Raw genomic sequence first — 23,227 nt, forward strand, 5'->3', positions numbered from 1 at the left:
GCTTACTTACACAAACACACTCATTTATAAATCATACAGTATGAACAGGGAGATGCTTACACACATTCATTTAAGATTTATAGATAACCAGCTAATATTACCTATTACAATAATATCTCCTGTAATAATATCTCCTAACATCTGACTTTTGAGTTGTGTAAAATTAGTTGTTGATTTTCAAACTAATTTCTCACATAAAAAAAAAAAGACTCAAAAGTTACCATTTCGAATCAGTCTGATGAGCCATACACTGAATAAACTCACTGAATCAGTCAGAGTCATTACTGAATCAACATATGACTCACTTATTGAACTACAAGTTTTCAAGTTGGTTTCAGTCGAAATGAAGCAAATTTTGTGTGTTGGAGGTTTGTGAAATTTAAATCATCACTGACTGGTTGCGTGACCCTCCGCTAAGCCCTGCTGTCACGTTTTCCTGCCTGTGCTAAACATGGAGTGAGAAGCAATCACATGTGAACTGCCTCGGGAATTACTATGCAATATCTGGATTAAACATGCATTTATTTTGAGTAATTATATATAGTGGCCAAAAGGTTTTTTAACTTTCCTATATTGCAACTAAAATGAGAAAAGCTTGATTGCTTGTACTGAAAATATCTTCTGGTGAGAAAATATAATAGAAAAAAAAAAAAAAAAATTTATCTATAAAGTTGTTTCACTGCAATGTTTATGGCTGAAAAAAAAAATTCTCTTAATGTGGTCTACCATTACTTAATAAAATGGACATATTAAAGACTTTCTGTAGTTTTTAAATGGTGTTTTAATAAAATGTGTATATTGTGATATACTGTACAAGCATTATCAGCAAACATTTTAAAGAACATTTATGCAAATTACAGCTTACATTACCGTTCGGCGGTTTGGTGTTTTCTAGGCTGCATTTATTTGATCAATAATTGTGAAATAATTTATTGTGAAATATTACAATTTAAAATAACTTTTCTATTTGAGTATATGTTAAGATGTAAGTTACTCCTGTGATCAACTTTCAGCATCATTACTCCAGTCTTAAATGTCACATGATCCTTAATATGATGATTTGCTGCTCAAAAAACATTTCTTATTATTATCAATGTTTAAAAACAGTTATGCTGCTTCATATTTTTGTGGAAAGTTGAAACCGTGATACATTTTTTTAGGGATTCTTTGATGAATAGAAAGTTCAAAAGAACAACATTTATTTGAAATAAAAATCTTTTGTAACATTATAAATGTCTTACTGTCAATTTTGATGAAATTAATGCATCCTTGCTGAAAAGAAATTTCATTTCTTTCAAAAAAATTATTACTGACCCTAAACTTTTGAACACTAGTGTGTAAATAAAGACTCAACAGGTATAATAATGCTACAAAACACCTTGTTTAAGAGACATGGAATAAATCTATATATTGTCGCTCATAATGTGAACAGAACTGAATGCCAGTGAGAATAATCAAAGCTCAGTTAAAGTTCATCCTTTGCCTTTAAGAATGAAATGTGTTGTTGAGTAATGGAAAGGAACTGGCCATCGTAAGTGACCTTTTTCTAATGCAGCCTTGCATGTCAAATGCTTTGCGTGAACTCACCAAGCATAACCGCATCGACGGCCCCGCCAGCGCAGAACTCTATCAGGATCTGCACACAGAAACATAGTGAACATAAAACCAGGTGTACTCTCCAAAAACACAATCACACTGTTTTACAAAAGCAACCAAATTACATTGCACAAGTCAGACTGACTGAGATTGGCATGCTGTCTTTATTTCTCAATGTTCAGCTGGGCACAATGGCAGCATTATGTTTCTGTAGTAGACGAATCTGTTTATCCTACTGTCATGAACACACCTACATGACCCAGCAGGCACTGGTTTAAAAAAAAAAAAAAACAGACTAACTGCACTTTTTCAGAAAGCCATTGTTCATTCAACTCACTCAAAAAAAAAAAATCTAGAACACTCATTCAGTTTAGTGCAGAACTCCATAAACACAGCAGAATCACATCGATGGATAAATCTAGATTTACAGTACAACAACATCCAAAACAGGACATACTGCCCACATTATTAACTTTACAAAACAATTCACTTTGCAGGGCCGTGATTAGTCAACAGCGCTGCATTGCAGGGCCATGAATGGTCAATGAAGCTGCTGAGTCTTGACGGCTTTTCTCGCTCCTCAATATGGTGAATGACATAAGAGGATCGAGTAAGAGAGGCCTGCGTGAGCATGAGGAAGGATGAAGGCTTTCTACACATTAACACAGTGCCAGAATTGAGTCCTTTCTGTCCTAATAGGATTAGAGTTTCCGTGAACACCAGGCGGATGGAGCGGTCACGGCTGGGGTCAGTCATCTGGAGAGGGAGGACAGGTATTGGTAGAGACTGTTTACGTAGTCAATACTGAACAAGAACAGCATTTCCTGTATCGCAAATAAGAAGGGGTGCCACAAATACTATATTATATTATACCTTAGGCGAAAGAACTTGAGACAAAAGAGGTGCTGAAATATAATACACTACTATTTAAAAGTTGGGGATCAGTAAGATTTATTTTTTGTTTGAAAGATATTAATACTTCTATTCAGCAAAGATGCATTAAATTGATCAAAAGTGACAGCAAAGACATTTATAATACAAAATATTTCTATTTCCAATAAATGTAGTACATTTGAACTTTCTATTTATCAAAGAATTCTGAAAAAAAAATGTATCACGGTTTCCATAAACATTTTAAGCAGCATGTTTTCAACACTGATAATTATAAGAAATGTTTCTTGAGCAGCATATTAGAATGATTTCTGAAGGATCATGTGACACTGAAGAATGAAGTAATGATGCTGAAAATTCAGCTTTGATCACAGGAATAAATTTGAAATTATTAAAATATATAAAATAGTGTGATGGAGAGACCTTGAATTTGTCTTCCATCACTGTTTTTACTGTGTTCTTACTGTACCTATACAATTTATAATATAATATTTACATGGGGCTTGCTGTTTTACATTTTTAGCTGAGTGGGCGTGGCCTTAAAGAAAGAGCGAACTGTAGGGGAGCGCTCATTTGAGCTATTTATGGAAATGTTTGTCAAATGTAAGTGTTGGTTTTATACGTCCTAGTTATTGTATTTATTCATTTGTTTTAACTGTTGTTCTTAATCATCTTGTTTATCTATTTATTAATCATATGGTGAGGCAAGAGTTAATTTAAAAAAAAAAAAAGGTATGTTCCAATTATCAAGCGGGAAAATGTGCGTATATAAGGCAGCCGTCTGGAGGACGAATTGTGGTTTTGAGATGGTGAACAAGGTTATTGAAGTGCTGCTTGAGCACACTGAAACTCTGGTCTTAATAATTAATGAAGAGAGTTTGTACTGTTTTAGTACATAGCAGTTCTAGCTTTTAGACTTTTTAGTGACAACCCGTTTTATTTTCTCTTAATCATATTTATTTGCACATTTTTGCACATCTGCTGTTAATAAACATCTTTTTGGATGCCAACATCGCCCCATTTTTTCATCCTGGTGAGATTCTCCTGGTGACCATTCGGGTCCCTATCACAAACAGTTATTTTAAGTTGTAATAATATTTCATAATATTTACTGTATTTTTGATCAAATAAATGCAGCCTTGGTAAACAGAAGAGATTTCTTTCAAAAACATTAAAACCCCAAACTTTTGAACAATAATGTATATTGACAAATTGTCAACAAATTTTTCACAAATTATGATGTCCTCATTGACAGCACAAAGTTCACTCAATCAGCGCAGATCTTTTTAATGAATCACAGGAATCACTGGCTCATGGTCTGAATCAGTCTAAAAACTCACTAATTCACCGAAAATAAGCATGGTTTGTTTTAGTGGTGTCATTAACGATTATTTCGGTACTTGAGTAATCAGTTGATTATTTAAATGATTAATCGTATATTTTGACTGTGGTAATAAAAATAGACCTAAGCAAACAATAGCCTTTAAAATGATTTAAAATACATATAATAATAAAAGTTCTCAATCAGCGCAGTCCTTTTTAATGAACCACAGGAATCACTGGCTTGAATCATGGTCTGAATCAGTCTAAAAACTCACTAATTCACCGAATAAGCATGGTTCGCTCGCTCTCTTTTCTCAGTTTATGATGTTAGACTCAAAATTAGCTAAATTATTTGGATAAAAGTGCCAATGGCTTCAGACAAGAAACACATGATGCTTTGAAATGGTGTTAAGGCCCATCCACAGCAAGAACACTAACTATAAAGATAAGTATAACGATTAGCATTCACACTAGCGGATGATATCGTTGTGTTTATTATAAGCATGCCCTGCAGTTTTGTCATCTGCCACTTTAAGCTCGAGCTCATTAAAGCAAAATGGATTTTGATTGGCTGTCAATGTTTTTATCACTCATCAGCCGAAAAAAAAAAAAAACATTCTGAAAGTGATTCCAATGATATTGTTTCTCTGTACCGTTATTGTTATAGTTGTGGTGTGAACTATTCTTTTATATTTAAAATGATTTTTAGAACTATATCTTTATCGTTATAATCCTTGGTGTGAATGGGCCTAAACCCTACACTATTGTGTACACAGAGATGCAGCACTGAGAACAGTCACTGTTATTCATGCTCTTGAACGCTGTTCTACTGTGGGTGAGATGTTGGTTTTGACCGGTGGCTACGATAACACAATAGCCCACACAGTGCTGTCATTCAGACCGAGAACTACAATGGCCATACTCAACGCACAAGATGAGGCTTTTTCCAACTCTAAAATGTAGGATTCTGTTTATTTCCATTGATCCCACTGTCTTGATAACAGAATGAACTATTAATCCTCATATATACCACATATAGAAGCCTCAATTATTATTTGGACAAACTTTAAAAATGTCTGAATGCAAAGCATACTGCAAAATATTTGTAAGTGGCATCTGAAATTGAAGCTAAGCTTTTCTACTAATATATGAAGAGGAAACTACTTCACACAGACTACTGAATGGCATTATTGATACCAATGTGTAATTTGTCCAGTTTAAGCTGCAAATGGCTGATGAATAATCCAGTTCAAACATTCCCTGAATCACAGCCAAATCAGAGCCCTCCTACATCTTCATAAGGAAATGGGTGAGGCCGATACCAGTCCATTTCCTGGTGTATGGCAGGATCGGAGTAAAAACATGCACACCTCTTCCAGTACACATTGTTCAGTATTCAGTGAATGAATACAACATTATTCTGATGAGAGGTGCTTCAACAGAAGTGAATCTTAAGTCTTCCTTTTCTGGTAAACTTCACAAAACCTTTCAAGAACATGTCCAGGTCATATTCACTTCAAAATCAAGGTGGAAAAAAATAATAAACCATATTTCGCTTAAAATGGGCTTGATTTGACTTTTGGGCTTTCTATTACTGCATTTTTTAATGAAAAAATAGTCAAAATCTTACCAACCTCAAACTTTTGAATGGTAATGTATACATACTGTACATTACATAGTATTTTTGTACAGCCATAAGCCATAAATGTATGATTATTTAAATTTTAAATAAAATAACTGTATTACAGCATTTATAGTAATACAGTAAAAAATGTCCAGGCAAAAAATGTCCACTGTAATTTAAAAATTTCTTTAAATACAATAATACAATTATTTCAAGTTTTCGCCTTTCTAATTTTTAATGTGAAATATAAAAAGTACATGTACTGTTACATGTATTGAATTTTATAAAGCCTCTTGGATTTGAACCTCTCGTAAGTTTCTAATGTCCATACTGAAGTGAAGCTGGACTGAAGTGACCTGGAAGCTGAGTCCACCTTAACTTTAACTTTAAACTTCCACTGCGCAGGAAGGAAATAGTTTGAGTCAACAAGGAAAATAAAAATGAAGCAAGCAGGGTTGTCTCCTATTTCTTTTCCATATCTTTTTTTTCTTGTATAAAACAAGGGGTATTATGTAGTCACCATGAAATAATTTTAAAGTCAGATTCCAACTTATGCCGTGGAAAAGAGAATATGAATGAAATCTGTGCAACAAGGATTACATAAAACCATGAAAAATAAACTAAATCCACTCACCCACAGTTTGCTTTCATAGTAAAATGCATCAAGCAGCTTGACGATATTGTGATGATCACATGATGCCAAGATGTCAATCTCCACCATGTAATCCTCCAGCTCATCTTCAGTTTTGGTGTCAATCACTTTTGCAGCAGCAAAAATGCCTGTCTGCTTGTTCTGAGCCTGAATAAAAAGGAAATTAAGGTTCAAGAAAAACTGTGTTTATACATACAGTATCTCACAGAAGTGAGTACACCCCTCACATTTTTGTAAATATTTTATTATATCTTTTCATGTGACAACACTGAAGAAATGACACTTTGCTACAATGTAGTGAGTGTGCAGCTTGTGTAACAGTGCAAATTTGCTGTCCCCTCAAAATAACTCAACACAGCCATTAATGTCTAAACCGCTGGCCACAAAAGGGAGTACACCCCTAAGTGAAAATGTCCAAATTGGGCCCAAAGTGTCAATATTTTGTGTGGCCACCATTATTTTCCAGCACTGCCTTAACCCTCTTGGGCATGGAGTTCACCAGAGCTTCACAGGTTGCCACTGGAGTCCTCTTCCACTTCTCCATGACGACATCACGGAGCTGGTGGATGTTAGAGACCTTGTGCTCCTCCACCTTCCGTTTGAGGATGCCCCACAGATGCTCAATAGGGTTTAGGTCTGGAGACATTCTTTAGCAAGGCAGTGGTCATCTTGGAGGTGTGTTTGGGGTCGTTATCATGTTGGAATACTGCCCTGTGGTCCAGTCTCCAAAGGGAGGGGATCATGCTCTGCTTCAGTATGTCACAGTACATGTCACATGTTGGCATTCATGGTTCCCTCAATGAACTGTAACTCCCCAGTGCCGGCAGCACTCATGCAGCCCCAGACCATGACACTCCCACCACCATGCTTGACTGTAGACAAGACACACTTGACTTTGTACTCCTCACCTCGTTGCCGCCACACACGCTTGACACCATCTGAACCAAATAAGTTTATCTTGGTCTCATCAGACCACAGGACATGGTTCCAGTAATCCATGTCCTTAGTCTGCTTGTCTTCAGCAAACTGTTTGTGGGCTTTCTTGTGCATCATCTTTAGAAGAGGCTTCCTTCTGGGACGACAGCCATGCAGACCAATTTGATGCAGTGTGCGGCGTATGGTCTGAACACTGACAGGCTGACCCCCCACCCCTTCAACCTCTGCAGCAATGCTGGCAGCACTCATACGTCTATTTCCCAAACACAACCTCTGGATATGATGCTGAGCACGTGCACTCAACTTCTTTGGTCGACCATGGTGAGGCCTGTTCTGAGTGGAACCTGTCCTGTTAAACCGCTGTATGGTCTTGGCCACCGTGCTGCAGCTCAGTTTTAGGGTCTTGGCAATCTTCTTATAGCCTACGCCATCTTTATGTAGAGCAACAATTCTTTTTTTCAGATCCTCAGAGAGTTCTTTGCCATGAGGTGCCATGTTGAACTTCCAGTGGCCAGTATGAGAGAGTGAGAGCGATAACACCAAATTTAACACACCTGCTCCCCATTCACACCTGAGACCAGTCACATGACACCAGGGAGAGAAAATGGCTAATTGGGCCCAATTTGGACATTTTTACTTAGGGGTGTACTCACTTTCGTGGCCAGCGGTTTAGACATTAATGGCTGTGTGTTGAGTTATTTTGATGGGACAGCAAATTTACATTGTTATACAAGCTGTACACACTACTTTACATTGTAGCAAAGTGTCATTTCTTCAGTGCTGTCACATGAATAGATATAATAAAATATTTACAAAAATGTGAGGGGTGTACTCACTTCTGTGAGATACTAAAATTAGAAAATCAGATTAATAAAATTAGACTAAGTATTTTAGGGTGTGCTTGCTTTCAACAAAGCAAAACACTTTGGCTAACATTTTGTTAGTGATAAAAATGAAAAGTGATTAAAAAAATGGTTATTCTTTATTTTACACCTTCTGATGTTAAACTACCTGTATGAATCTGATATGAATGTTTGAGGAGTGACATACATGGATACATGTTCTATGTATGATCTCTTTTAACAGCCAGTAAATAGAGGTAAAAAGTATTTATTAGACTCATGCAGTCAGCGTGATCCAGTCCAGCATTCAACAGAAATCACATTCAGTGTCATTCATACTAATGGGTCTTTCTGCAGTGCAGAGCAATGAAGGTCACTGAACAATTCCACCCAATACGGCTTTTGTAAATGACTGGTAATTACGGTGTTTGGAATCCAGCGTGATTCAGTAGTGAAAAATTAACCTGGTCAAAGACTGCTGGTTTATTGCAGGATGTTTTGAAATAATAATTTCTGCAGTGGTTTTATTGCAATTTTTATTGCAAGTGTGATGCACTTCCAGTTGTATTTGTTATAATTCAAACTTTTGACAACAAAAAGCTTTTTTTTAAATGAGGAAATTAAATTACAAATAAAAAAAATACAATTTTAATTAATACAACAACAGTATATAAAATTTAAAATTATAAATTATTATAAAAAGTGTTTCTAATTGAAGCAAATATTGTGTTAAAAAAAGTTAGACAGCCTAGAGTACTAAGATTATGGCAGCCACAGGAAACATGCTTGAAAACAGTCATTACTTTTGCAGTTCTGTTCAGTGCTCATAGTAGCTCCCAACAGAACAAGCCACACTGTGATGAAAATCAACAAAAACCAATGTCCTGAAAACCCCAGACCCTCAATTCAACAGATCATTAGACCATTTACAAACCATCACACTTGATGAGACCATGAGAAAGTTCTAACGTCATTGTTTTGACTGTATAGACTAGAGGAAATGGCCTTAAGCTTAATCTCCAAATCACCCTATCCCACCAACAAACTAAGCAACATTAAGCCTTATAACAGAGCAAAGAAGAGAAACAATCAAGCAGACTGGACACTACAGGCTGAGGTCATGTGAATGACAATGGCACGGATGTGAGCTTGATGAAATCTCAAAGAATTCAGAAACTTTTTGCATTTTAAAGGTGCAATGTGTAAAATGTGGGTGGATCTACTGACAGAAATGCAATATAATATACATAAATGTTATACACTATGTGGTGTATAAAGACCTTACATAATGAACCGTTGTGTTTTTATTACCTTAGAATGAGCCATTTCTATCTACATACACCGCGGGTCCCCCCTCCATATCAAGTTGTCATTTTGCGCCGGCATGTTTCTACAGCAGCCCTAAACGGACAAACATTCTACAGAGCGCATTTCATCACTATGTTGTTCTTCTTCTAAATCGTTCGTGTTTTTAGAAGCAGCTTACATCGTCACTACATTGAATACACACAAAGAAGTAGTAATAGTAGTCATCTGGTTTCTTAGAAGCAGAGACCGTTCTTTATTAGAAGTAAGAAGAAACCTCATTGCCTCACTGGCTAACATACTCTCTGTTGTCTCAGACGATGATGTCTTTGACTTGTGTCGGCTAGACGGCCACCATAGCTTCTCTATTTTGCTTCGAAAGGGAGGGGTGAGCTGCCGTTGGTTGCAGTTCGCAACCTCACCGCTAGATGCCGCTAAAATTTACACACTGCACCTTTAATTTGTGTTTGTACAAGATAGAACAGACAAACCGAACAACCGACAGAAAGAAACACAGACAGATATAGACAGAACTACCGACAGACAAACAGACAGACCGACAAACAGACAGACAGACAGACCGACAAACAGACAGACAGACCGACAAACAGACAGACAGACCGACAAACAGACAGACAAACAGACAGACAAACAGAATGACCGACATATACAGACAGACAGACAGACAGACAAACAAACAGACTGACAAACAGACAGACCGACATATACAGACAGACAGACAGACAGAATGACCGACATATACAGACAAACAGACAGACGGACAAACAGACAGACGGACAAACAGACAGACAAACAGAATGACTGACATATACAGACAGACAGACAAACAGACAGACAAACAAACAGACAGACAAACAGAATGACCGACATATACAGACAGACAGACAAACAAACAGACAGACAAACAGAATGACCGACATATACAGACAGACAGACAGACATGTATATACAGACAGACAGACAGACAGACCGACCTACAGACAGACAGATATATACAGACAGATAGATAGATAGATAGATAGATAGAGAGAGAGAGAGAGAGTCAAATATACAGACAGACAGACAAACAGAATGACTGACATATACAGACAGACAGACAGACAGACAAACAGAATGACCAGCATACACAGACAGACAGACAGACAAATATTCATACAGACCAACAGATAGACAGATATATACAGACAGACAGACAGACAGACAGATAGACAGACCTACAGACAGACATGTATATACAGACAGACAGACAGATATATACAGACAGATAGAGAGAGAGAGATACAGTCAAATATACAGACAGAATGACCGACATATACAGACAGACAGACAGACAGACAGACAAACAGACATATACAGAGACAGACAGACAAACAGACAGACAGACAAACAGACAGACAGACCGACATATACAGACAGACAGACAGACCGACATATACAGACAGACAGACAAATATACATACAGACCACCAGATAGACAGATATACACAGACAGACAGACAGATAGACAGAGACAGACAAATATACATACAGACCGATAGATAGACAGACCTACAGACAGACATGTATATACAGACAGACATATACAGACAGACAGACAGACAAACAAACAGACAGACCGACATATACAGACAGACAGACAGACAAATATACATACAGACCACCAGATAGACAAATATACATACAGACTGATAGATAGACAGACCTACAGACAGACATGTATATACAGACAGACAGACATATACAGACAGATAGATAGAGCGAGAGAGAGATACAGTCAGACAGAGAAATATACAGACAGATAGATAGATAGATCTTAATAGAGCCATTACATTATAAATGCATTACATGCTACTAACCCTATATTCTACTCACAAGAAAAGTACTAGGGTACAAAATAACATAAAACATATCTAAACTTTTGCAGCAAAAAGAAGATTAAACAATTTCAATGTGTTTATTTTACCTTGAACACCTTTCCAAAGGCTCCATCCCCCAGTTCTCCCACAATCTCCCATATTTCCTCAGGATTTGTGTCCCTGTGCACGTGATCATATTGTTTTTTCTTCTTCTCTGCGCCCAATTTAAAGATTTTTCGGAAATTAAAGAATGACATAGCCAGATCTCACACGAGCCTCTCTCTGGTTGGTTGACAAAGAAGGATTTCTTTCAATAAATGTCTAAATAGGCGTAAAGCAATGCAATGTTTATTGCATTCCCATTGCAGTTAAAGACTGTTCAATCTCTTGTCTAACAAGGAAATAGTCTGAGTGTTGACATGTTTGCCTTTGCACGGTATAATTGGAGAACTTGATGTGTTAAACTAGCAGTCCTATAGAGATCATCATGTCAATGCTATAATGCCCAGACAAAGAAAACTGATTCTTGACTCTAGCTATTCTTGACTCTGAAATCAGAGGTCAAGTGAATCATATTTACAAAGTTAAAATAAAGCATTAAAATCTACGGTGTGAGCGTAAAGGCGATCTTGAGTTGAATAAATCCGGCGTCTAAGTCATGAGGTTGTTGTTCTTCTTCGGAGTTTCATGGATCTGATCAGTAAAAACATCTAGTTCTTTCTCTTTCTCTTTCAATAAAGACTGACAAGAGGCTGACAAAATGTTAATACATCCGATACTACAGATCGTACATCCTCCGGTCCTGGATTAAAAGAGAAACTGCTCCAAATGCATGAAAAGGCACAATAGTTTTTGTTTGGAGAAACTATGCACCTCCTGCGTGTGCGTGATGCGCGCGGCTCCTCTCTAATCTATCGGATTTGTTGTCGCTGTGCGCGTTCACGAGGAGCGGCGGATTCTTCGCTGGGGTTCGGTCACACGCGCCTGCGCTTTACTGTCGCCTGCCGTCGTGGATGTAAACACTGATTTCAAAGCGTTAAATTACTCTGTAAATACAGGTTATTATAATATTCACGTTATATGCCGAGTTTATAATTTTGAACACAATTTACAGAATGATAATGCAAAAATATATCTAAATATAAATAGTTTCTGTGTATGTTTTTGTTCGTCAACCATTTCAAACATCATATTTATATTTTACCGCAATACATTTTTGCTTTATTTAATTATATATTTATTTTGCCTAGCTCCGCTTCATTGCTTCATCTCAACTTCAAAACTACTCAACGTGAGCGTTCACAACTTGTAGTCAAGGCAACGGACGCAAACGGAGGTAGATCTAGTGTTCTGATTGGTTGTCGCCTCTCTGTTATCTTGACTGACAGTTTGATGCTGTGTCGTGATTGGTCAGTGTGGCTGTTTATCCCTCAGGGTAAAGAGCTTTAACGTGTTGAGATTTAATTTAACTCACTCGTTTTCATTTGCCAGAACCACTACAAGAGGTAACACAAGCTAACTTACACAACCAATACGTTGTCTTCTGCACTGTCTTTATTGAAAGCAGAATCTATTTACAGGTTTTATCGTGTGGGCTCAATGCGAGGTTCATATTTATACTGTAACTTTTACCTGTGAATGATTTTATGTGCCAGTCTAAAATTGGTGTCAATGCAAAACATACTACTTTTAGTGCATGTTGTGGTTTGCAACTATTATCAGTAAATATTAAACTGCTAAAATACAGCATATGTTATACCTTATGTTCTTGTAAAAAAAAGTAGTTTTTATTGTTGCACGAGACGCATTTTCAGTGACGTGCAGCTGTAGTATTTCAGTTGCCATGACAACCTCGTTGTGGTTTAATTTTATAAATTTTGCTTTTTTGCTTTTAGTAAGTCAAAATAAGACGATTTGGTATAAACAAGTCAATTTAGAGATGCTCTATTGAAATGTGTAGCTCTCAATATCCAACGAAATGTTTTGTGTTTCTTATGAAGAATTAAGTAACTTCACTAAATAAATGTGTCTTCATATACAGGAACCAAACTTGAGCACAAACTAATGACTGGTAAAACATTCAGTTTACTCTAAATAATTTGTGAGGCATAGGATGCCCCATAGATGCCATTTTTACTTTGTTGTATTGAAATTTTAATTTTTATAGGTTGTAGTAACATAGTAGTCCCAACAGGTGGCGCCAGAAACCGTCAAAACTGGATCAGAGAGCCTGAAGTGAACTCAGTTTATGAGCAAGAACAGGAGGTTGAGATGTTGCTTTAGGCCAGAAATGCAAGACTAAAGTTTTAAATTAATTATCTCTAAATGTACCTCTCCTGTTTCTCACATTTACTTGAACAGCTGAAAGATTATTTCTTTATTTCTCAATATTCTGATCCAGGTAAGGAGGCCGAGGCACTGAGAAGGATGCTGAGGGCTCGTCGCTCTACCAGCCCCGTCAAAGGGGCATCTATCCATCGCAGTCCCAGACACTCACCTGTTAAAGTACTTATAAGCCATCAGTGCAGTAATATTAGTGAGATTAGTTTCTTTCTCTCTAATGCTAAAATTTTCTCTCTCTCTCTCTCTCTCTCTCTCTCTCTCTCTCTCTCTTTTTAAAGGGTGGCACATATGATTCAGAGCTCATGAGGGTGTTACGGGAAAGAGATGAACTGCAAAACATGTTGGAGAAACACGAGCGGCATCTCTCAGAGATCCAAGCCAATGTTAAAGTGCTCACAGCCGAACGGGACAAGACCAGAATGCACTACCAGCAGGTAGACAGCTCCAAACCTCCCAGAATTCTTCAATCAATGACACACACATAGTATAAATAAACAAAAGCCACATAGTTAATTCTTAGTGACTGATGTTTAACTTGCAGTTTTATGTCACTGAGGAATAGACAATAAAAGATTTTACAAAATGTTTTTTTTTAATTATTCAAATATTATAATGTAATATTTTAATGGAACATTTTTACCACATGCATCATATTTGTTTTTGTCAAATTATTTTATATATTTATATATTTTATAATATTTATTTATTATATATTTATAAGTATATATTTATTATTAGTATTATAATATTTTAACAATTTGTTTTGGCTTCACTACAATGACAATAAACAGAAAAAACAGTTTAATTTTATATTGATTAAAATATTACACATTTTAATCAATGCAATAATCATATTTTAGCGCAATACTTTTTTAGCACATGCATCAAATTAGTTTTGATCAAATTATATATATATATACTGTATATAATTTTAACATATATATGGTATTATTAAATTAATAAAACAATATTAATATTTTAGCACAATTATATATATATATATATATATATATAGTATTATTTGCCAGATAATATTTTGATCATTTGTTTTGGCTTAACTACAGTGACAATATACAGTAAAATCAATTATTTAATTTTACATTGATTAAAATATTAAATTAATTAATAAAACATTATTAATATTTAGCACCATACTTTTTAGCACATGCATCAAATTTGTTTTGATCAAATTACACACACACACACACACACACACACACATATATATAATTTACCAGATAATATTTTGATCATTTGTTTTGGCTTCACTACAATGACAATATACTGTACAAACAATTATTTAATTTTATATTATTTATAATATTAAATTACTAAAATAATGTTCATTTAATATTTTAGAGCAATATTGTTTAGCACATGCATCACATTTAGTTTGAATAAATTGTTATGTAAATTTATATATTTTTTATAAATATATAATATAAATACACGTGTCAGATATATATTTTAATAATTTGTATTGACATCACTACAGTGAGAATATACAGTAAAAACAAATATTTAATATTGGAAACAGCATGTTTTCACTCATAATATTTTTCTTACACATAAAGAAAGCTCCAATTACATATCCAGTATTTCACTAAACAATGTGCCCTAACTCCCCCTGCAGGCTCAAGAGGAGATAGCAGCTCTACGGCGGGAGGTGATAAGGTCAAAGGCAGCGCGAGGGCCCAAGAGCAGTGTGACCGCTCAGAGCATCCTGAAGAGAGTGGAGGCCGAACGGGACGAGGCCACAGCAGACCTCAACCGCATGACCACAGAGAGAGACAGCCTGAGAGAGAGACTCAAGGTATGATCTCCAGCCTGATCTCAAGTACACCAACATGTGTGCTGTATATCACATTCACGTTCGCTTGTATATCAGTCTTATGAAGATGTTATTTATTAGCACTAAAGGAAAATCACTTACGCTCTAGAGTACAGTAATAAATTGAGTCATCTCACTGGGGATAATACCAGGAGAGAGGTGTGCTTTTTTTAGCCCACTGAGTGTATGTGTGTTCCCTTTGAACTGCACGTCGCCTCAGATCTCTCAGGAGACAGCCATCAGCGAGAGAGCTCACCTGGAGCAGAGGGTGGAGGACCTGCAGGCTGCTGTACTCACAGTAAGAGCTCTGTATTTATGGACCAGTGACGACAGCTGTAGATTGAACAAAATATACTTACTATAGCCCAGAGGAAATTAAAATCACCAATGAGATCTCATTTGTTTCTTTTAGACAACAATAAGATTAAATGGAGAACAAATGGAGACCTATTTGGGGGTTAATGTACTTGGGTTTCAATTCAGGACTTTGTAGAATTTGATGAAAATGTTTGAGTTTGAATTTTGTATTTCTCCAAATCTGAGTTCGGTTTGAAAACAGGTCTCACTAGACTTAAGGGTTAATTCACCCAAAAATGAAAATTATCCCATGATTTACTCACCCTCAAGCCATTCTAGGTGTATATGACTATCTTCTTTCAGACAAACACAATCGGAGATATATTTAAAAATGCCTCTTCCAAGCTTTATAATGGTAGTGTACGGGGGCCCAGATTTTGAAGCACAAAAAAATGCATCCATCCGTCATAAAAGTAATCCATACAGCTCCAGAGGGTTAATAAAGGCCTTCTGAAGAAAAGCGATGGGTTTTTGTAAGAAAAATATCCGTATTTAAAACTTTATAAATTAAAAAAACTAGCTTCCGACAGATGACCGTAGTCGACTTGCGCCACAAGAGTAACCCGTGACGTGATGTATGACACAGGATGTAGGAGTATTGTAAGCTTAGACGCCTCTCACAGTTCAAACAAATAGGGCTGTGCAACAAACTCAAGCTCTTCTTCTCTTATATCGAAATCCTCTGGCATTTCTCTTTTAAAATTCTCATTTTAGACTTCTAATTTGTGACCGGTGTTTTGTTTTGCTCTCTCCTCTGAGCTTCCACGTTCGTCATTACATCATGCGTCGGGTCAGGGGTTACTCTGCGTACGGCCGTCTGCCGGAAGCTAGTTATTATAGTTAATGAAGTTTTAAATATGGATATTTTTCTTACAAAAACCCATGGCCTTTATTAACGCCCCAGAGTCGTATGGATTATTTTTATTTTTTTTATGATTGATGGATGCATTTTTTTTGGGCTTCAAAATCTGGCCCCCCCCTTTGTAACCATTATAAAGTTTGGAAGAGATTATTTAATATAACTCTGATTGTGTTCATCTGAAAGAAGATAGTCATATACACCAAGGATGGCTTGAGAGTGAGTAAATCATGGGATAATTTTCATTTTTGGGTGAATTAACCCTTAAGTCTAGTGAGACCTGTTTTCAAACCGAACTCAGATTTGCCGAAATACAAAATTCAAACTTGAACATTTTCATCAAATTCTACAAAGTCCTGAATTGAAACCCAAGTATATTATGTGCATTATGAAAGCTCTAAGCAATGCAGTGTTCCTCTGGGGCTACACTATACCACACCATATCAAATATTACCATAGTATAACATATTGTACTATACTGCACAATGCTATACCGTTTCATATACTATATACTATAAACTATAAACTGTAGTTATTGTCATAGACAGTTATTGTTATGGACTAGTGTCATTGTTTTGTGTGTGTCACAGATGGAGCAAGAGCGAGGGGAGCAGAGAAGCAGGCAAGCTCAGATGAGGGAGACCATGATAGGTCTGGAGGAGGAAGTTCACACACTTGGGCGAAAACTCACTGCCAGTGAGGAAGAACTCAGCCGCTTCAGAAATGAGTGCAGCAGCCTCAGGTACAATACAACTACCGTAGATGTGTCTATATTTCACTGTGCTTAAAGTAGGTTTAAAGGTTTTGTTAGCTTAGTACTTTGTATATGAATTATTTTGTGCATGTGTGTGTGTGTGTGTGTGTACCAGATTGGAAAATACTCAGATGGAAAGTTCTCTGAGTGAGAATCAGCGGAGACTGACCAACAGGATTGGAGATCTACAAAACACTCAGGAGAGAAATAAAATACTGGATGAGAAGAACAGTGAGAAAACCAGACAATACATTTAATCTGTGCTGTTATTAACAGTTGTGTTTATTTATCTGTAGATAGATAGATAGATAGATAATGCCAAAGTTGTGCGAAGAATATATATACTACTGTTCAAAAGTTTGTGGTTAGTAGAGTTTTTTTTTAAAGAAATAAATACCTTTATTCAGCAAGGTTTGATTAAATTGATCAAAAGTGACAGTTAAAACATTTATAATGTTATAAAATATTTATAATTCAAATAAATGCTGTTAGTTTGAACTTTCTATTCATCAAAGAATCCTGAAAAAGATTATTACCATTTTTACAAAATACTAAGCACCGAAACATTTTTTTTTTTTTTTAACATTGATACAGTAATAAGAAATGTTTCTTGAACAGCAAATCAGCATATTAGAATGATTTCTGAAGGATCATGTGACACTGAAGACTGGAGTAATGAAGCTGAAAATTCAGCTTTGATCACAGAAATAAATTACATTTTACAATATATTCACATAAAAAACAGTTATTTTAAATTGTAATAATATTTGTATAATGTTTTACTGTATTTTAAATAAATGCAGCCTTAGTGAGCAAGAGACTTCTTTCTAAAACATTAAAAAAATCTTACTGACACCAAACTTTTGAACCGTTGTATGTCATACTTCTGGAAGAATGTCTTGAATTAATCAGTTGGGTAGTTGCAATAATGTTAGTGTTTAATGAGTGTATATGTGTCACTGCATCATTTTTTTCTTTTCCTGTGTGTTTCAGACTCTCTCCTGAGGCAGGTGAGTGCTCTGCGAGAGGAGGTGAGCACACTGAGAGGCACAATCTCAGAGCTGGACCAACACAGAGACACGCTGCAGGAACAGCTGGAGAAAAAGACACATCTGCTCAGCACAACACATGACCAGCTAGATGAGAAGGTACCAACCTTACAAAATTGGATTGTGTTTTAGGTTACTTGCTTTCCAGTTAGTTTGTACATTTGTTGATATCATTATATATTTGCAGGAGAAAACCATTAGGAGTTTGAAACAAAGAACCGAGGATCTTGAGACGACTCTAATGTAAGTTCTCTGTTCATTTTCACAGATTAGCAAACAGTCATGCGTACTGATTTTGAGACGTGATTCTTTAAAACTAAGCTTGTTACCAAAGTTCTGTATAACGTGTAGCTTACTCTGTATTGTTTTCTTTTCATTACACAGTGTGTTATGCTCACCATCCAGGTATAGCTTAATGCTAATGTTGATGTATTATCATTAGACTATAGTCCATAGCCATAGTTGTCCTTGACTGTAGCTCATGCTTATTATTACACAGCTCTCTGGAATACTTGATTCTGATTGGTCAGTTTCAGCATTGAGTGGTTACTGATGCTAAATATTTGACATGCCATTGTCCATGGCAACATACCAATGCTACTTTCATGTCATGAAAAGCTTCTCGGGTTTATTTTGTGATAATGACCAGCTAGCTTTACATTATCCCTTACATAGTCACCTGAGTACAAAATGTTTCATTTCAATGTATCAATGTTTGTGAAGTTACTCCTTTACCATTCAAATGTTTGGGGTTGGTAAGATTTAAAGTCACTAATGCTCACCAAAACAGTAATATTGTGAAATATTTTTACAATAAAAAAATATGTTTTCCATTTGAATATATTTTAAAATGTAATTTATTCCTGTGACCGCAAAGCTGAATTTTCCGCATTATTACTCCAGTCTTCAGAGTCATATGATCCTTCAGAAATCATTCTAATATGCTGATTCGCTGCTCAAGAAACATTTATTATTATTATTAATGTTGAAACAGTTGTGCTGCTTCATATTTTTGTGGAAACCATGATTTGAATTTTTTCAGGATTCAAAAGAAAAGAATTTATTTAAAATAAAATTTCTTTTTCAAAATTATAAATGTCTTAATTGACAATTTAATGCATCCTTGCTAAATAAAAGTATTAATTATTTACTGACCCCAAACTTTTGCGTAGCATAGTTTCCTCTGTGGATATAAAACTATAAACCAGCATTTAAGTACATGAGTGTGTGAGTATGTGATATGTGAATATTAGCATTCAGTTAGACTAATACACCCTAAAAACACTGAATTACGTCAAAAGATTTATGATTATGTGATATGAATGACTATGAAAAATGAGGATAATGATGTGACTTCCTGCCCGCAGAGCTCTGAAGGAGACCGTAGCTGGCAAAGAAAGAGAGCTGGATGTTCTGAGGAGGAAGTTGTCAGACTCTGAAAAAGAAATGGGTGCAGTGATGAAAGTCAAAGATGCCACATTGCAAGAGAACGGTCAGCTGAAGGACGACCTTGACAAAACACGTCTAGAAAATCAGGTACCAAACTTTTATTCAAGGGCATTCCAATAAATAAGGTAACAAGACATCCAATTAACTTTGTTTGTTTGTTTGTTTGCTTCTTTCTTTCTTTCTTTCTTTCTTTCTTTCTTTCTTTCATTTCAGACTCTACAGCTCAAGCTGGATGAAGCTAATGAGGAATTAGAAGACTTGCAGAGAAAAGTGCAAGATCACATTTCTGACATCTCACGCACTGAAGATCTTTTGTCTGCTAAGGTAAAGTCACTAAAAGGGTTAGTTCACCCAAAAATGAAAATTAACCCATGATTTACTCATCCTCAAGTCATCCTAGGCGTATCTTTTTTCAGAAGAACACAATCAGAGTTATATTAAATAATATCCTGTCTCTTCCATGCTTTATAATGGTAGTGAATGGCGCTCCTTATTTTGAAGTCCTAAAAAGTGCATCCATCCATTTTAAAAGTAATCCAATATGGCTCCAGGGGGTTAATAAAAGCCTTCTGAAATGAAGCGATGGGTTTTTGTAAAAAAAATATCTATATTTAAAACTTTATGAACTAAAATAACTAGCTTCTGGCAGACGGCCTGCGCAAATCGACTTGCGCCGAAAGAGTAACCCCCGACGCGATGTATGACGTAGCCTAGGATGTAGGAGTATCGTAAACTTATCGTAACAAATAGGGCTGGGCAACAAACTCAAGCTCCTCTTCTCTTATATCGAAATCCTCTAATATTTCTCTTTTAAAATTCTTGTTTTAGACTTCTAATTCGTGACCGGTGTTTTGTTTTGCTCTATCCTCTGCACTTCCACATTCGTCAATGGGTCATTAGTTTATAAAGATTTAAATATGGATATTTTTCTTAGAAAAACTCATTGCTTCGCTTCAGAAGGCCTTTATTAACCCCCTGGAGCTGTATGGAGTACTTTTATGATGGATGGATGCACTTTTTTGGGCTTCAAAATCAGGAGTGCCATTCCTTACCATTATAAAGCTTGGAAGAGCCTGGATATTTTATAATATAACTCTGACTGTGTTCATCTGAAAGAAGATAGTCATATACACCTAGGATGGCTTGAGGGTGAGTAAATCATGGGGTAATTTTCATTTTTGAGTGAAATGGATGACAAGCATGTTCTATGACTAAAGGTGAATTAGAGTATTATATTGTCATTGGCATAGTTATAATCTGTTTTGATTCTTCTTGTTTTCTGCCCTTTAGGAGCGTGAGTGCAGGGAACTGCAAGAGTCTCGAAGGAAAGCATCTCTTCAGGTGGAAAGCTGGGAGGAACAGGCCAGGCATGCTGAAACCACTGTCATCGAACTCCGTCTTGAGCTTCACAACTCTAACTTAGAGATACTTCGACTCAAAGAAAGAGCCGATAGCCTGGAGAGCAGCCTGCAACAGGTCACTTGGTCATCCTGATGTTGGTGGTTAATATGCAGGAGATTCTCAACTCAACCCAAATGCTCAATACAAGACTGAAGATTTTAGAAGTCTCAGATCGTAGCACACCCACAGCATGTGTCTGTCACTAATGCTCTTCAGTCTTCAGTAGTGTGCACTTACCTTTTGTAAACTCAGTCTCTCATAAATTATGTGTCCAGGCACTGAGTGCAGAGCGAAGCTGTAATAGTCAGCTGTCTCAGCTGAACCGAAAGATGATTCACATGGAGGAAGATCTGCATCAGGCCCAGACTGAGCGCACACAGTTGCAGACTGACCTGGAAAAAACACGAGAGCTCTGCGTCAAACTGGATGCAGGCAAAGAGGCTGTGAGTGCTCTGATTGGTTTATATAAGTCTTCCAGTAAAACAATATTATCTACTTGAGGTACTTATGCATTTATTTATGTTTTAATGCAACCAAATTGCCTTTGAGAAACAAAACAGGGACAAACTGAAATTGAACTGAAATGTAAATAATGTAAATGTGCTCATGCAGGTGCAGCGTGAGCTGGAATCATGCCGCTCTGAGGTGGAGCTGTTACAGAAGCAGCTGACCAGTGAACGTCTGTCTGTTCAGACTTTGGAGAGCCTGCTGGTGTCCTCACGAGAAAAGGAGCTACAGAGGCAGCTCACCTCTCAGGAAAGACAGACAGAAATACAAATTCTCAAGGACAAACTCAGCATGGCTGACAGCAGAGTGTGAGTGCACATACACATACGACATCTCATAGAGCACAGCGGCTGTTTCGTGTCTTTCGTTCTGTCTTCATCTTCCACTTACTGTCTCTAGGAGTTCTCAGAGTAGGGAAATGGCTCAGCTGAGGACACGATCAACCCAGCTGGAGGCAGATCTTGAGATGACTAAGAGACACCTGTCTACTGAGCGCTTTGAAAGGTGAGACAACAAACCTTAAAGAGGACCTTTTACAAAGTCATGATTTTGTTTTTGAGGTCTACTAGAACAGGTTTTCATGTTTGAATGTTCGAAAAACACATTATTTTTCACATATTTGACATTGTTTCCGCACCACTCCATCCAGTCTGTCAGTAACGCTCTGTTTAGTTCATGTCTCTATGAAGCCCCTCCTTCTGAAAAGCACAGTGCTCAGATTGGTCGGCTGGACCAGTGTGTTGTGATTGGATTGGATTCTGTCATTATTTACTCATCCTCATGTTTTTCCAGTTCCAGTATTGAATATACTTATTCTTTGTGGTTTGAACAATGAAGACGAAGGATTTGAATGTCCAAAGAGGTCATCTCTGTCTCTTTCTATCAGGGAGCGGGCAGTACAGGAGCTGCGCAGGCAGGGTCTGTCTGCTGTTTCTCCCGTCCTCTCCTCCACTATGCGCTCCTCATCCCCTTCCCGCCATCGCTCTCTGAGTCCTCACAGATCATGGTCTCCAGAACGCTCTCATCACAGCACACCTGACCCACTGCTTGCGTCCCACTACCCTGACAGGTGCGCTCCAGTGGACGATTTGTCATTCTTGGTTTAAATAAGTGGACAGTGGCCGTGCTGGTTGTTATATTCAGTTTATTTTGTTAATTATACATTTGATCTGTTTCTGCTTTAACAGGAGTCTGACTTTCAGGGACCTTTATGACTGAGAAGATCTGAATACTCCAATCATCCATATTTTGGCAGGCATGATTAGTTCATCTGCTTATGTCTTGGATTCTCTCTGAAGACAATCAATAGACTCTGATCTTTAAGATTTACTGTGATGTCATGTTTTTAATAAATCTGACTTTTCTTACTATGATTTTTGCTGTTTTGCTTAAACTGACATCGATGCACATAGTATTAAATGTTGTAAATAATTTTGGAGTGGACTGATGATAATGGATTTTCTATATGTTTAAGCATATTTCTACAAAAACATGATTCTGCTTGCATCATTTCAATAGATTTTTTTGTATTTATTCAAAGTGTAGTTTTTATATGGCACAAGTTGCCAAAAAAAAAAAACGAGACGCGTTTCTCTATACTTCGTCCTTAGACTACTTATTTATTCATTTAT

At 36.6% G+C, this 23,227-nt stretch overlaps 2 protein-coding genes across 3 annotated transcripts in view; one reads left to right on the forward strand and one right to left on the reverse strand.

Moving 5' to 3' along the window:
* The window catches only part of slkb (STE20-like kinase b), a 56,463-nt gene extending 44,477 nt beyond the window's left edge, over positions 1 to 11,986 (reverse strand). For both annotated transcript variants that reach the window (XR_007931738.1, XM_051906639.1), the window contains exons 1-3: positions 11,154 to 11,986; positions 6,069 to 6,233; positions 1,588 to 1,636 (exon numbers count right to left, since the gene is read on the reverse strand). Coding sequence is in view for 1 of the 2 variants with exons in the window: in XM_051906639.1 (XP_051762599.1) it covers positions 1,588 to 1,636; positions 6,069 to 6,233; positions 11,154 to 11,303 (364 nt within the window). In the remaining variant the exon portion in view is untranslated. The remainder of the gene's footprint in view (positions 1 to 1,587; positions 1,637 to 6,068; positions 6,234 to 11,153) is intronic.
* A 509-nt stretch (positions 11,987 to 12,495) lies between these two features.
* tsga10 (testis specific, 10) lies at positions 12,496 to 22,984 on the forward strand. The gene is made up of 17 exons (XM_051906723.1): positions 12,496 to 12,551; positions 13,448 to 13,551; positions 13,668 to 13,823; positions 15,023 to 15,202; positions 15,441 to 15,518; positions 17,027 to 17,178; positions 17,306 to 17,421; positions 18,184 to 18,338; positions 18,427 to 18,482; positions 19,607 to 19,775; positions 19,902 to 20,012; positions 20,979 to 21,164; positions 21,365 to 21,532; positions 21,702 to 21,904; positions 21,996 to 22,100; positions 22,483 to 22,665; positions 22,784 to 22,984. Exons 2-17 carry the CDS (start codon positions 13,474 to 13,476, stop codon positions 22,812 to 22,814), a joined length of 2,127 nt encoding a protein of 708 aa, XP_051762683.1. The 5' UTR covers positions 12,496 to 12,551; positions 13,448 to 13,473; the 3' UTR covers positions 22,815 to 22,984.
* Positions 22,985 to 23,227: the final 243 nt, after the last annotated feature.

Source organism: Ctenopharyngodon idella, chromosome 1 (assembly GCF_019924925.1).
Source record: "Ctenopharyngodon idella isolate HZGC_01 chromosome 1, HZGC01, whole genome shotgun sequence".
Classification (NCBI taxonomy): domain Eukaryota; kingdom Metazoa; phylum Chordata; class Actinopteri; order Cypriniformes; family Xenocyprididae; genus Ctenopharyngodon; species Ctenopharyngodon idella.